This window comes from Lipophrys pholis (genome assembly GCF_963383615.2).
Source record: "Lipophrys pholis genome assembly, chromosome: 11".
Classification (NCBI taxonomy): Eukaryota; Metazoa; Chordata; class Actinopteri; order Blenniiformes; family Blenniidae; genus Lipophrys; species Lipophrys pholis.
The window spans coordinates 7646177-7662712 of NC_137631.1; the positions used below are offsets into that span (position 1 = coordinate 7646177).

General features: G+C 44.1%; 2 protein-coding genes across 3 annotated transcripts in view; one reads left to right on the top strand and one right to left on the bottom strand.

Annotated features, from left to right (window-relative positions):
* Positions 1-2178: 2178 nt before the first annotated feature.
* snupn (snurportin 1) lies at positions 2179-11089 on the bottom strand. Of its 2 annotated transcripts, none has more exons than XM_080475959.1 (9): positions 10799-11089; positions 8745-8909; positions 8462-8651; positions 7647-7751; positions 5723-5819; positions 4787-4884; positions 4495-4572; positions 3981-4061; positions 2179-3523 (listed from the first exon to the last, which is right to left on the bottom strand). In XM_080475959.1, exons 2-9 carry the CDS (start codon positions 8900-8902, stop codon positions 3200-3202), a joined length of 1131 nt encoding a protein of 376 aa, XP_080332085.1. In that variant the 5' UTR covers positions 8903-8909; positions 10799-11089; the 3' UTR covers positions 2179-3199. The 2 variants fall into 2 exon arrangements, with proteins under 2 accessions (XP_080332085.1, XP_080332086.1); XM_080475960.1 differs by lacking the exon at positions 10799-11089 and adding an exon at positions 10279-10328.
* Positions 10763-16536, top strand: part of snx33 (sorting nexin 33) — a 29225-nt gene continuing 23451 nt past the window's right edge. The window contains exon 1 of the mRNA XM_080475958.1: positions 10763-13099. Within this exon, the coding sequence (XP_080332084.1) occupies positions 11671-13099 (1429 nt within the window). The 5' untranslated portion in view covers positions 10763-11670. The remainder of the gene's footprint in view (positions 13100-16536) is intronic.

Below are 16536 nucleotides of genomic sequence, written 5' to 3' on the forward strand. Positions count from 1 at the left end.
TGCACACAATCCTACCTGAAAAGGAGAAGGAATAAGCAAACTTGTTCAATCATACCCTTTCTTCTACTTCCCAACTTACGATCTGATGTGTTACTGAATCCTGAAAAGCGTGTGGAGACAAACTACCAACATGTAGACAACAGTTGACAGAGCTTAATCCGGTGAATATGTATTCAGTGAAGAAAGCAGCTTCAGGGCAGTTTTCATGCAAGAAAGAACGCAATAACCAAGTTCACAAAAACCTCAGTTTCATATTTGATAATCAGTTACTAGTTCCTTTACTGGCAAGAGTGGAAGTGCTCCACTAACGCACGATTCTAAAACACATCATTCCCCACAAACGATTGTTCAGAAAGAGAACGCATAACTTTTAGTTGAGCTGAACCTTTTTTTGGACGCACAGATCTACGGGCAGGAAATTTCATTCGATTCAGGAGAAAACATGAGTGCTCTTTCGTCCTCAGATGTCTTGGGTTGAGATTTCCACCGAGGCCCGGAGTGCATGTTCGCTTATGAGTGTGTGGTGCATGTGTGGGAGCACTCAGAGGAGTGTGAGCTGTGAGTCGATAGGTGCTCAGTTCCTGGAAAGTGCTCGGCCCTGCTGAGTCATAGCTGAATTCCTGCAGTAACCACAAGCCTGCTCTCTTCGAAGGGCCTGCCGGTGAGAGGTGACGGGATCCTCGAGCGTATTTGACAATCTTGTCCAAATAGCAAAACAACAACGCAAATTGAAATTCAAAAAGACCAGTTTAAAAAAAAAAAAAAAAAAGCAACCTTATTCATAACAAACCACATCAACCAGTTAGTAGTGGAAAGAAATCTGCTGCTCGCTGCTTTCCAGGACTCATGAGGTGAGCTGCCGCTTGCACCTTCCTCTAGTTTACTCACTGTCGATCTCTGACATTTCCCAGAAAGAAAACACGTTAATTTCACCTTGCTGCTGTTCTGTGTAGGAGGTGAAAACGGTAGCGATACCATCTCAAGAAGCGTTCTTTTCTTCTCTTTCCACTGGAGAGAAGTGAAAGTTCTGACTAAACGTTGTGTTCTCTGGACAAAGTCGGTGCAGATAGCTGAGCTGTTACAGCAATCAGTTCTGCGGAAAATCTTCGAATCAATTGCGAGATCAAAAAGCGTGATCAGAAACCAAATGTGGACCAATTCTAAAAGGTCACAGGCACCAAAGTGGTTAGATTTTAGTGGCTATGGATGTCTTGTATCAATCCATCATGGCAATAATGTGACATTTGCCACCGCAGGCTGAAGTTAATTTGACAGGAAAAAGTCAAGTTGAAACGAGGTGATTCACTGTCAAAGTGCGTTGATCTGAAATCCTTTCCTCAGGGGTTCACGCAGTGGTGTCGTGCAGTGATTCTCAACTGGTGGGTCATGATGACCCTAATGTGGGCCGCCGGACCGTTTTCAGATTCTCTGCAAAAAAAAGAAGAAAATCTAAGGTAGAAAGCAATGTAGGGAGGTCTAATCACTCTTCTCTAGAAGGGCTGCCATGGTGCCGGGTCAGTGCCTTGTAATATGTGTTGAGAACCGCCACTCGCCACCATAGACGAAGACCTTGTTTACATTTGTGAGTCGAGCTGAGCGACACAGAATGATATACATTTTCATTAAATTATATTTTCTTCAGCAAGGTGATGGCAGATGAAACTATACGGACATGGACATTTGTTTGTCTGCTGGATTTGCCAGTTCTCCCTATGCATGCACAGGTTTCAAAAACACGCGTTTCAGGTTAATTGCATGTGTGAATATGTTTCATCCGTCTCTCTGCGATGGACCGGTGACTGTTCCTCCCCATTCAGCTGGGATTGACTTAAATGGGGGAAAAAATCTGAATAAAAGATGGATTTTTGTACAAATTATTGTCCTGATGAAGTGCTTTTGGGACATTTTGGACCAAAGCAGTGGAGGGTTTTTTTTGTGTTTAAATACCAACCATATTTTATTGGGCTTCATTAAAACATTTGACTACTATTTAAGTTACCCCATAGTAAAAAAAAAATCACAGGTAAAATGTCACTTTTGAACCAGATTTGAGGAAATTTCCTCTTGATGTTCCTGAGTTATCACCTTAACAGAGATCAGCTCTGAAGCCACTCTTCTGTTCAAATCCAAAGACTTTTCTTTTGTTTCATGCAGAGTTCATTAAAGTCGAGTCCACATCACTTCGCTCTTGACTTTATTCACTTTGAGGCACTTCTGATACCGTGCTTTAACAAACGTGGAGTACAATGGGAAGCTTTGCAGTAGTGCAGTGGTTTGCTCTCTCACCTCACAGTTAGAATCCCCCAGTTTGAGCCTGGCCTTGGGGGCCTTTTGGTGTGAGTTCGCATATTTTCCTCGAGCATGCATGTGTTGTTTAATATCTGTATTATAATGTCACAGTAAGCTGGGAGCAGATACTCATGAATGCTGCTGCCTTTGTCTTGTAGGACTACAAACACACGGTAGCGGAAACTTGTCCTTTAAAATGTGTGTATGAACCAGGTGTACAAATAGATAGTTGTAAAAGTATCTTTATCTTCAACAAAACTGCAATCTAGAGGGAAAAGAGGGAACCACCAGTTTAAATCAGTAAAAAACATTTAATTAGAAACATGCCTTTTAAAACATCAACAGTGTAACATTAATCTGTAAAACTTGGGAGGGCGTCAGCAGCGCAACTCGTCTCCTCTCTGCATTCCCGTCACTTCGGTTTCTGATCTGCTCAACATTTTTAGGCTTAATGCAGGAAAACCAGCTGGAAAAACTTGGAATCTGCAAGGATCTGATGACAGTGAGGACGAGTTCCAACAGTGGAGCAGAGTGAGTTTGCACTGTGCGTTTCACCTCCGATCCTTCCTTTATTTGTACGTGGTGTTTAGAATAAGTGACAAGGAAATGAATTACCAGAGTAAAATCCTGCTCAGCTCTTAAGGTAGCTCAGTCTTTTACTTGTCCCTCTGCAGGTACGACAAGGTAAACGTCAGACTGAATTTTATTTAGCCACATAAAGCCAGAGCATAGAGCTCTACTAATCTGCACTCTGAGGGCGTCCAGAGCAGTGCCGGATTAGAATTAGCCATGCTTTGCAATTGGTGGGATCTGCGGAAACCATTCAGCAGCCGTTCTAAAGAGCCATATGTGGGCTGCCGTCACTGCGAAACACTGACTTGGCAATTTGCATCTCGTTAAGGCCTCCCACTCAGTTCTCCATGTGTGCTTCCCTTATGGGCTCCTGATTCAGGAAGTCCAGCGTGTCGTCGTCGCCCCGGCGGCACGGGGTGGACAGGTACTCCAGCTCGTAGCCTCCGCTCCGGTTGGCCGGACGCACTTCGCTCGAAGCCTTCTTGTGTTCCAGGATCTGCTGCAGCTGGTGGCCGGCGTACTCGGGCTTGTTGGTGAGCGGCCCCGCGGGCACCTCTATGCCCAGGATGTCCGTGACCATGTAGGGGCGGAGCCAGCCAACCAGCGGCGTGCTGCCCGGGGTGTAGTGGGTCTGCCGGTGGTAGAAGAGGAGGCCATCCACCTGCAGGAATGAAACCAGAAATGAAATGTTGTTATTGTGATATAAACACAGAAGTAATGGAGTTGGACTGATTATTTCTAAGTTGAAAAGTGTGTTTCTTGTAAAGGCTTGTGGGATGAGTTTGAATCTTGACAAATCTTCTCCGCTACGCTGCTGATGTTGCATCTTGTTTTAGAGTTCAGCTCAGGCTGGTTGCAGACTGCGATGTGGTCATACAGCTGGAGGAGGAGGAGGAGGAGGAGGAGGAGGAGGAGGAGGAGCTGTGCATGTGACCGTTTCTCCTCCAGGCTCCTGAAGAGCCTCGCTGTAATATTAGCCCGTGTGTCTTGTTTCCTCAGATTCCAAGCATCCAGTCACAATTCTGCACCAGAGAGAAATGATCTACCCCACACACACGTCTCTCCTTCCTGTGCTGTGTCCACGATGAAGCGTTAACTGGTTGAAGTTGTGCTCTTACACTGAAGCTGTACTCCGCCGTCAGAGCTTTCCTGATCGATTCTGCGGCGCACTCGGCATTTTGGAGCCTCACAAATCGAAACTGTTGGGGCAAAAGCAAAATCAGAGCATCGCTTTGTTACTTCCAAGTACAACGGGATTTCCTGTAATGTTAGAAATGACTCTTCACTGGTGACTCTCTCCTTGGAGGACAAAGCCTGGTTCAGACGCTTTCCTGGAGATTTGAAGGTGAAACTTCACCTCCAAGTTCACTCGGGCTTTTGCAAACCACCAAGATCTTCAGAATATCCACTTTTAGAGTGAGAAACTGAAACAGGAGACTCATTTTTCTTTGTTTCCTTTCACCCCGAGGTGCTGTGGGTGCACTTTCAGGATTTTATGAATCCCACATGTCGGAATTAAGCTCGGCAAGGCAGTAAAGGCAATAAACAAAATGAAGAAAAGCTGCGATAGAGAGAACGTTTCAAGAAATGGAAAAATGGGGGGGCGACGAAGGGAAGCAGCTTGGTACACACAGGATTGCGTTTGGCGGTCTCCGACAGCCCCTCGGTCTCCTCCACCTTGGAATGGAGCCAGTAGAAACGGAACTCGGTCTGTTGATGACAAAACAAGCACTGTAAACAAACACACACACACACACACACACACAAAAAAAACCCCTCCTCATCTGATTCTCAGCCAATAAGATGGGCAACGTGGAGAAAAAAAGAAAAGAAAAGAAAAAGGCACATCTGTGCCCCAGACCCGGCTACTTAAGCAATTAGACAAGCATTCCTGGACGGCTGAAGGACGAGAAGCTGGTCTCACCGGGCAGTCATAGACCGGGTGGCCTCTCCAGCACATGACGTCCAGGATGTAGTACGTTCTGTCCACCTCGCTGTAGATGCAGTCCAAGATCGTGTAGTCTGCACGGCGGACCAAGGAGAGCAAACAAAAATAATCTCTCTGAACTCAAAAAAACTCATTTTCAAGCTTTCACTGGACATTTGAATTCATTTATTATTATTATTTTTTTTGATTGGCAGTTTTATCTTTCTTTCCAGCTGCTGCTGGGTCTAAAACAGACACCAGGAAATAAGACGATTTGACATCATCTCCTGTAAAAGTAGCAGCTACAGAAGTTTTTTTTATTTTTTTTAATCAGCAGCCGTTTCCTCAGAGAAGTGAAGAAACACTTTACAACATTATTCCGTGCATGTGACATAGTACAAAAAAAATAAATAAAGCATGATAAATATACTCGGGCACAATAACAAGTTCTCGTTTGTTACCGTTGTGCAAAACGTTTAAATCAGGGGGAAGTTGTTTCTGAGAGGAAACTAAAAGTAAAAACCTGAGAATGGAGAACCGCATGCAGACGCTGTGAAACCTTTTAAAAACAAAAGGCCTTACAAATAGTTTCACGAGCAAGAGAACAACAACCACACCTTTCCTACTGTTTGTTGCATCTGTGACTCACATAAATACCCAGATTGGAAATCAATAAGCGATCTCGCGTTCTTGCCGGCAGTGAAAACGTAGTGAAACTCTGCGTTTCGGCGAGTGTGAACAGAGTCTGGCAGGTTTTAGGAGGCTCGTCTGTGATCATCACACTAAAAATCCAAAAGCTGGCAGCTCCTCCGATGCTGCAGGAATCAAAGAAAAGTGGCGGGCGAGTGGGAGAGCCCCGCGCTTCCTGCCGTTGTTAAAATGCCCGAGCGGGTCATTATTGCAGCGAGCCGCGGGGACAACGGGCCCACTCACCTTTTCCCATGGCCGAGTTGTGTCTGTTCCCACCGGGCAGGAGGGAGGGGAAGCGGTTCACACAATAGCCGCTTTTAGTGTACGCTGCGGTGGAGCCCTTCAGAGGAGAAAGTCAGAGAGAGAAACAAAGGGGGAGAGGGAACTGTTGTCATTTTCCACCAACAGCTCAATGACACTGGTTTAATGGTTGGAATGATCCGAGCCGCAATTCTGTCTCATCGTATCAAGGGAACAAAAAGTGTGAAGGATGATTGTCCCCTTTCTCTTCTGGTGGCTTCATCCAACTGCTGAAAACTATAGGATTACTGGTTCGACGCTAAAAGTGGGAACACGAAATCCTCATGATGAGCACCAAATAAAAATAATAGTGGCCAAACTTATGATCACAATATGACTTCCTGTGTCGTTATAAAAAAAACTAAATAAGAACCTTCGAGCATTTCCAACACTTGACGTGCTCGACTGTGGCCTTTTCATGGACATAAAATATTCATATTAAGATAATAGATTAACTTTCTATCTTAATAAATAAAACTACTGTACATAATAGCAACAAATGAACATGTGTATGAGCTTAATAAAGCAACAACAGAGATTGAAAGGTCCCACATTATACAGTTTAACAGTTTTCTTCTTTGTTATTTGTCCAAAAACGTTGGATTCAAAGTGTTTTTCCCCAAATCTTAACAGAGGTCGACCTCCTCTCTTGACTCAGACGCAAACTCAGACCCCCCCCCCAAAAAAAACCCTTGAACCCTCCCGTCTTCACGAAGCCCATTTGGTTTTTCCTCTGCAGCAGAACACATCTGTTAGTTCATCCTCAGCTCCCAGAGGTTGGCGTCAATTCGGTGGCGCCTTGAAAGAGTAAATGAGGAAGCAGACGAGCACACTCATCGTGACAGTGTCCACCGTTGCATCACAGAGTGAGAGGAGTTCACCACACTGGCCGGTGTTTTTGGTGAGAGGAGGGCTGCAGTCTGACGCTCCGACGAGAGGATTGAGATGCGGCGACAATTATCTGCCTCTGATGGTGATGATGATGATGAGGCATTTGTAAGGTTTGTCATTAGTCATAAACCACACAACTGCAAGAACAGGAGGTAACGAAGGCCTGTTTTACAGTTCAGGCTATTACGTAACTCAGAGACAGAGGATTATTTGGAAAATCCTCAAACGTCCGACTCCATGGACACCGTGCCACTACAAGTTATTTCACTTCTTCAAACGTCCGTCACAGTGACGATATTGAAATTTCTGCAGAAGTTTCATCGGAAGAAGGGCTCCAGGTTGATTTGATTTCAGTGACGGAGCACTGATGACCAACGCTCGTCTTCTCCTAACCACCATGTAGTCAGAGTTCCCAGATTTGGCAACAGGTCATAACTGGGCCTAATATTGTTTTAACGACGAGTTAACAGCCATTACTGCTCTACGTTGTAGAAATTGTGTTAGTTGGGTGATTCAGTTATGAACATTTCAACATTCAGAGAAAATTGGCATGACACACTTCTCTTCAGAGGCATACAGCTCCTGAGGTAATCATTCACTGCAGGGCACTTCCTGTTTCTGTCCACATTATTAATGCTCAGACATGGTGGCTCGTCTTAATCACACACGCAGCTCACATCATCCTCTCTGATACCAGGAAAGCTTTGAAAGGAACGCTCCAATTTACCAGCAACACAGACGGAGCATAAGAATCCTCAAAATATCGATTCAGAGAAGACGTGACCGTGCATTAAAACTCCAAGACGCCGTGACTACTGCTGCTGCTACTGCTGATGATTAACTCTGAACACTGCTGGGGACGTTTGATCGGGGAGGAGGAGACATCAAGAGCTTCAGGATGTGTTTCTTTGAATTAAATTACATATTAACTCACACTAATGTGTGTGAAGAGGAGCGGCAGTGACTGGTTTCCTACCTTAGAGGCAACGATGAGGGATCTCTTCCCCACAGGACAAACCACCATCAGCCAATCAGTGTCCAGCTCTGACGGGACGTCCACCAGCCACTCAGACAGCATGAGCTGAGGATGAAGAGCAACTCTGTCAATGACACCTTCATCTGCAAAAGTTGTGCCAGAACTACAACTATGGCGCTCATCCGCCCTCTGCTGGTCATTTTAAGAATGCAACAGACGGGAATAAGCTGGGCCAGGAGCCTACCATTAGGACAAGTTTTTTTGTTGTTGTTGCAACTTTCCACCAAACAAAATTTATCTCGAGCTGCAAAACCTTTAAAATGAAGGTATCACAGCTCATAGAATGTATATACAGATTTGCTAGGCACACAATACTGTATTTTATAACGGTAAACATCTTATTAGATTTTAGGCTGTTTTAGCTTTTGTTGCATTTTCTAGTGGTTCTAACCTTTTTAGGGCAATTGATTTACGCAATTAACCATTTTAGCAGGTTTTATTCTTCAGCCAATTCGAGCGAAATTAGTTTTTTTTTTTTTTTACCAAATACCCTTTTTGGTGGTTTAATCAGTTTTTTCCATTTCACATTCGTTTGCAAGCTTAAGCAAATTTCACCTTTTGGCCATTTATAGATGTTTGAGTTTGATGAGCAATTTTAGCAGTTCTATCTGCTTTGTCCTTTTTAAACAGGACATAAGAGGATAAAAATATTTATTTACATATTTTCTCACACTTTCCCCTACAGAGGGAGTGAAGAGCCACATGTGGCTCCAGACCCCAGGACTCGAAGGAGTGAAACAAAATCAAACTCTGACCTGGTTTGCATAGTGTTTTGGCAGCTTCCTCCTCTCGATCTCCATCCCTTCCTCCTCCGCGTTGTTGTCGTTGTTTTGCGGCCGCTCCACCTCCTCCTCCTTCTCCATGTCGTCCTCCCCGTCGCTGTCCGCCCCCGTCCAGTCCCCATTGGCCAGGCGCCGCGCATGGTTGACGTAGTTTAACCTTTTGCTATGATTTGCAAGAGATTTTTTTTTTTTGTATCAATACATGCATGGTACTTTTTAAAATTGAAAAGTATGAGGGGATGAGGGGAAAGTTCACCTCTTCTGCAGCTCCAGGAAGCGCCGCCGCCGCTCGCTCTGCTCCAGCACGCTGTACTTGCTCTTGTACTGAGCCAGCCGAGGGTGTGGGCAGGCTGTGCTGTTGGGCTCGTTGGACACAGCGAAGCTGGCCGAGAGGGCTTGGGTCAGGTCATCCATGGGGACACTGCGAATCAAAGCACCATCACCATATCAAGGCTTGAAACCACAATAATTACATTATTCATATCAATGTTGCAAACCTGAACACAGCATTAGTGTACAAGTTGAATATGTGTCGCACTTTGACGGTAGTGTGTTTTTTTTTGTGCGGCACATGCTCAATATGCCCATCAATCTGCATCATCTCTACCTGCTGGGCTTTGTTATTTGGAAAGAGAAAGCCTTTACTATCATTACTCAATGTACAGTAAAATTGGAGAACTGCTTCTCTCACGGTGCAAAACAATAGAATTTAGAAAATATAGTGCAATATAACTGAGAATAGTGCAATATGACACTGTGTCTCCGTCGAAAGACATATTTCTATTCAAAAAGCAAAAGCACATTCTGACTGTACTTAAATCCACATCATAGGACTAAGCATCACGCATGTTACATCACAGAAGAACAATATTAAATCATTTTAGAGTGGGTTAGTCATTTTTGCTGTTTCTTAAATAACAGTTGTGTTGTAGAGGCAAGAGAAACGGACTTGGGATAGGAACTTTGCAAGTTTGATTCCCACAGTTTAAATGCAGAAAAAAGAAATTCCCAAAAAGTAATAATTAAATATTCTTAGATTATTATATATATATATATATATATATATATATATATATATATATATATATATATATATAAATAAACCTGACTTGGTGACATTTGTGGACCATTATGAAGATTTTTCCTATTTAATTTATCATATGCCATCTATAATCTTGTGAGTCAAAATGGATCTATTTCTATTATATTAAACATCACCGTACCAATCATATGTCTACATTTTGTGTCTCTGAGAGAATCATTTGTGTCGCTGCAATCAAACACGCAGAAATAATTTGATGTATTAGTTTATATAAATAGGATGTACTCTCTTTCTGCCCTTTGAGTTAAAAGCAGTGTGACAGTTTTATACAAGTGCGTGCACTTGTGTAAAGTTTGTCTTCAGCTCATCATCTAAAGCCATTAACTTCTGTCTGCAGCCAAACTGTGTCCACGTAACTAATACGCAGAATGCCGTGAGAGATTAAGCCCATGTGGAGATGACACAGCAGAGAAAGTACAATGAAGAAAACGAAACTAACTGTGTCAGATCAGACTGACCAACATGACTTCATTCATGAACTAAAGCGGCAAGTGAACCACGAGCAGTTAGCATCGAGCTAAACGTGCTAACATACCGGGCCGGGAGCGCGCTACGAGCCTTAAATCAACACTTCCCAGTCACCGCTTTAACCCCCATCCAGCTGCATCGGTACCAGATGGAGTTTAAACCGCAGACATTGTTACATTTGTTAAAGAATAAGCTGTAATGTTAGCCGTGGTGCAGATACCTGGGACGCTCGAGGAGGATGCAGCGGCACGTCACGATGACGTCAGCTCTAACGGTGTCGGTTATCTGTTGGTCAATCAACAACTTAAAACTATCCCGGAGTTACAGATTCAAACCTGTCTCACAATTAAACTTTTTGTTGTTGTTGTTTGTTTAAAAAAATGCAAAACGAGAGTGATTTGTGCATTCTATGTATGTCTTTGTGGTAAACGTGCATGTTTTGAATGGTTTTGCACCATTTTATTGCTCATTTAGCATCTCCCATGTAGTGCAAAACTAGTGAATGCAGATGTTTTAAGTTACTTGTGATTTTTATTATTCGTTCTGCTTGTCATTCGTCCTTTCTGCATGTATTCTAATTCGAATCACCATCATTTGAAGACTTAAATCTATTTCTAATGTACCGCGCCGTTCGTCCTGCTGGGAGCGCTGTTGGCCCTGCCGCTCCTTATTCAAAGTCTATAAAGGAGCTGGTGAAAAAAAAAGAAAGAAAGAAAGAAAAAAGCAAAAGCAGAACTTGCCTTCAGTTGTCCGAACCTCACGTCATGGAAAGAGTTACTTTGTTGCAGCGCGCTCAGGAATAAACACAGAGGAATGGTCGCTGTGCGTAATGCGCGCTGACGCTGCGCGGATGCGGATTGTTTTGGTCGCGAATTGCGCTTTTTTTTTTTTCTTTTTTTTTTTGTTCAATCCGTGGGATCGACTGAAGATGCGCAAGGACCTGCTTTACAAGGAAAACGCAGCAAATTAGACTGCGAGGGAATACCATCACCATCCCTGTGTTGTTTCTTCACGCACGGCCGCTTTGTCTTGGAAACAGTTGATCAGAGGATCTTTAGGAGCGCGGATCGATGTGCAGGAGAAACAAGTGTCCTATGAGCAGACAACGGGGCGGCTGCATACAGTTTTCACGGGATTAAATCGACCATCGGGGCTTTTTAAACAGCTTTTTATTTGGACGAGCTCTGTGGTAAAGACAGTTTGGATGTTGAACAAGTTTGTGTTTGTGACTTAGAAATAAGCAAAGTCCTCTTTTGATCAGTTATAGTCTGAAGTTATTGTTCTACTTTGAGTAAAACTCTTAACAAAGCAGCCGCCTCAATGGGCTGAGGGTGCAACAGTCTGCCTTCTTTTGTGGATACAAGAAATAGTTTCATGTAACTTTTGGCATTTCCCAGTTTATGAAGTGTCACATCATTAAAATTAAATAGATCATCTTGGGCTGCTGCACACCTGATCCAACAGCTGCCATGTAATTTGAGATGTCCTTAAATATTACAGTGAGCCAGTGTCAGACGTTTCCAATGCAACATGCACCTGGGCAGCAGCATGTTTGTGATCTAGGCACTATGTGCATGTAGTTTTCTGCTTTCGGACCTACTGGAGTATCACAATGTCAGTGAAAGCCAAAGCCATCTACACTTTTTTAAGTGAAAACCAGGAGGAGATTAGCATCCAGGAGAACGAGGAACTGGTCATCTTTGACGAGAACTCGGTGGATGGTTGGTTTCAGGGGGAGAACAGCAAAGGGGAGAGGGGTCTCTTCCCTGCCTCTTATGTGGAAATTATTCGCACACGCTCCAACTCCAACGTGACGGACTGCTCCATAAGCCCGGCGGGCTCTCTAGGAAATGACTCCTCCTATTTCCCATCCACCCCCAACACCCCCCTTTGCCTGCAGCCGAGTTTTTATGACGACGACGATGACGACTGGGACGACTGGGATGACAGATCCACAGTGGTGGATGATGCTGATCACGCCAGGAGCCCTGGAGCCAATGGACATACCCATCAGAGCCCGCTGTCCAACAACCCCAACGTGCACTATCGGGCCAAGTCCGTGTCCGGACAAGACAGTATCTCCAGCTCCAGGAAGGGCAGCATGGTGGGCAGAAACTTGAACAGGTTTTCCAGCTTTGTCCGCTCAGGGGTAGAAGCGTTTGTGCTTGGTGATGTCCCCATGATGGCAAAGATTGCTGAGGCATACACCATTGATATGGGGGCTCTGGGGCCCCGGTGGAAAGACAACCCGCAGCCTTTCTCCTGCTCCATTGAAGACCCCACCAAACAGACCAAGTTTAAAGGGATCAAAACCTACATTTCATACCGGGTCACCCCGAGCCACACGGCGCACCCCGTCTACAGACGCTACAAACACTTTGACTGGCTGTACAACCGCTTACTGCACAAGTTCACTGTGATCTCCGTGCCTCACCTGCCCGAGAAACAGGCCACGGGCAGATTTGAGGAGGATTTTATCGAGAAGCGCAAGAGACGACTGATCCTGTGGATGAACCACATGACCAGTCACCCGGTCCTCTCCCAGTACGAAGGCTTTGAGCACTTTCTCATGTGTGCTGATGACAAACAGTGGAAACTGGGCAAGAGGCGGGCGGAGAAGGACGAGATGGTGGGCGCACATTTCATGCTGACCCTCCAAATCCCCAGCGAGCACCAGGACCTTCAAGATGTCGAGGAGCGGGTCGACAACTTCAAGGCCTTCGCTAAGAAAATGGACGACAGCGTGCTGCAGCTCACCCATGTTGCCTCGGAGTTGGTGCGCAAGCACTTGGGTGGATTCAGGAAAGAGTTTCAGCGGCTGGGTAATGCTTTCCAGTCCATCAGCCAGGCCTTCATGCTGGACCCTCCCCATAGGTCAGACACCCTCAACAACGCCATCTCCCATACGGGCCGCACCTATGAGAACATTGGAGAGATGTTTGCAGAGCAACCTAAGTATGACCTCTTCCATATGCTGGATAAGCTGTCGCTGTATCAAGGCCTGCTTGCCAACTTCCCTGACATCATTCATCTACAGAAAGGTAATGAGCTTGTCTGTGAGCAATCCCAGTATGCGAGAGGTTTCTCTGATCTTGCCATGCATACAAACTTCATTAAGTGAAAGCATCAGATGTAAAATATGGCCGATGATCGCATCCTGAATCGGTACAGATGGTTGGACGTATCCTTCGCCATCCACCCGGTTTTCATTGTGCAGTTTATTCTAACTGAAATCCTCAAAAGCTGCTCTGAAGCCGTGATTTACCAGCCACATGATCAATTCATTCATCAATACATCTTCTATTCTTCTTTATGCAACTCAGGGTCATGATGGGTGGCTGGATCATCACTGAGTACAGGCAAAGGCAGTTTACACCCAGTTCGTCACAAGACAGAAAGAAATAGAGACAGTCACACCTACGGCCGGTTTAAAAAAATTATCTTTCTGTTTCACGTCCATATGTCCTGCTGTGTTAACTCTTCAAGGTTCAAGCAGATTATCAAACCTAAAAACACATGGATCTATTACAGCTCTGCAACATGTGAAACTGGAGCAAAAGGGAAGGGAAAGTGTTGCAAACACAAGCTAAGAATAACACACAAAGTATCCTCTTTTCAAAATGGGGGGGGGGGGGGGATGCAATTGTGTGGTTTTGTCTTTTTTTTTTTTTTTCTTAGTCTGTGCAGGTTGTTTTGTTATGGATGACAGATTAGGTCAGACGTTGCCTCCAGCCTCAACGTCCTTTTGCACGCACACATGCACAGACACTATCTGAACCCCAGACTGAGTCACGGCGTTAGTGTGCCTTTTTTTGTGTCCGTCGAGGATTAATATTAGGTCACTCACACTCCCAGTGCGTCGGCTCGTTTTCACGAACACTTCCGCAACAATTGAGCAAACTGTTCTGGCAGACAAAGTAATAATACAGAAACCGTGTTTTTAGTCCCTTTAAAGAAACTGTGATCAAGTAATTGAAGATGTAGATCCATAGAAATGCTCACTTTAAATAGAAAGTGACCACAAATGTAAAACTTTGTATTTCTGTCTGCCGATGGGAAAAGTTTCTCTGTGCCTGCTGTAAACCAGATTATTAAAGGGGCGGGGCTTGCAAGCATCTTTGGCCACAGCTTGGAAGTTGATCCCATCCACTTCAACTCGCACAATTCAGTGTGAGAACGGTCAATGTCCTCAGACTTAGGAAGGACATTTGAGTCAACTTTTAAATATTTAAGAAATTGGATAATTCTATCTTCTTAACTTTTGTAGTTTGAATGACGGACGATGTGTTTTGAGTTGATTTATTGTGGAAAATCAAATCAAAAATAGTTTATTATTCAATACTCCATAGTATTCCATAAATGGAGTAACACTATAATACAAAGCATACATTGAAAGCATCTATATAACGGACGAATTATTTGCATATCTCGTGATGGATGCAAACATTATGTATAAAACTGGTTTCTCATTTGGTTTGAGAGCTCGCTCCAAATTCTTTTCAATAGTTGATGAGACAAATTGTCCAGAGCTTTATTGGAGTGTAAAATTACAACCAACAGCCATGATGTAACACCGACATCTGAGTAAAGCTGGCGGGAGATGGTGTGCGAACACAAGTGGCCAGAAAAGGAGGTCATGTTATCAGAGTGCTCTTGGCCTCCCTCTTTGTTTTGTTTCGGCCAATCATGTGCATTTCAATTCATGGATCAGGGTTTATGCATATTGTCATTCATCCACGTGGCTGGCTTTGAGATAATGGATCAGTGCTAATACACATGTAAAGTAGATAGATGTGTTGTAATTATTAAGAGATGATACTAACCACATCGTTGTCTCTGTGTCCGCTGCTGCAGTGTAAACACACTCCTTTTTTTTAGCGGATTAGGTGTTGTCACGTGAAACGTTGTCGTGTAAACAGGGCCTCAATGTTTTGGGTAAATGACCCGTAATGGATCGTGTGAAACGCATCCTTTTCAGAAGCTTCCATGATCCCACCCTATGCAAATGTTGACCTGTTTAATAAGTAACTTTATTGGCTGTAAACCATCAAACAATTCATTGTCCTGGAGCTGCACCACCCCTCATTCAAATATATTGCGGCAGGGATGTGAACGTAGGTCCTGATTTTCATAAAAAAACTTCCGTAAAATCTTCGCAGTGGTGAGTAGCAGCTGAACTGTCCAGCTAACTGTGTGATTTCCTTGCTCGTTGATTTATCATCATACCGTGTCGGCTTCCAAAGAGACATATCGGCTGATCTGAGCTCAGGAGGAAGGAAAGGGCTGCTACCATTCAGAGCTATTATCTCTGCTAAACAGCTGGCGCTCCTTATCGCAGGGGTCATTTTTGATACAATATGCTGTTTACATTCAGACACTCCACCCAGCATAAATGAGGAAAACGGAGCCATGCGAATGACATTAAGAGGTCGGTCCGATAACGAAGGAAATAGATGGATCGGTTCAGCCCTGAAGTCAGGTCCAGTTTATTGTGTAAAACTTTTAAAGTATCTACTGGATAGGTTTTAGCAATTCACATGATCAGGTCTGCTTTTATTAATGATATCGGATGCCTTTGTTCTGCTCCCCTCTGGGGTCGCCACGGCAGGTCGTGATCTGCGTGTTTCACTTGGAAAAAGTTGTACATCGGATGCTGATTCTGATGCAACGCCCAGTGGGATTCAAACCTTGACCTCCCACCCACGAACTGACCGCTCTAACCTCCAGGCCACTGTTGCCTCATAATTTGCTCAGACATGCTGTGAATGGTAAGATTAAATGAGGAAAAGGGTCATGATTCAATGACTTTTTTCATGCAATAGTCTGCTGCGTAGTATCTGGTTTACACAGGTTTAAAAATGTAATTCTGTCATTAAATCAGTTTAAAACTCAGTGAATTATGATTATTTTAACACTTTTCCTCAGTAGAAGTAAAAGCACAGGAGGAAAAGTAGATTGTCATCCAATATGGCGACAGGCTCCACTAGTCAGCAAGGTGTCTAGTTATATTATAGATTAGCACATAGGTATTAGCACACCTATCATAAATAGGTCTACTAACTTATATAGCACTTTTTAGCTGACAACAGCCCCAAAGCGCTTTACATAGCTCATCACTTTCACCCATTCACACACCATTGGAGGCTGCAGCCGTGCAAGGCCCTGTCACTCCAATGGGGGCAGTTTGGGGTTCAGTGTCTTGCCCAAGGACAGTTCGGCACGTAGGCAGGCAGAGATGGGAGTCAAACCTGCAACCTTCCGATTGGGAGACGACCGCTCTAACCAACCGAGCTATGCCACCCTATGACGAGCAGTCGATGGCTAAAAACAAAAAACATTCAACAACAGAGATAAATTCAAACCGTAAACTACATTCAAGTATATCAAAACTTCCTTGAACTCACAAAACAAAGATTCCAAGTCCAAATAATGTATCTGCAGGTGCCTCATTTTTGACATTTGAATAACTGGATTTGAA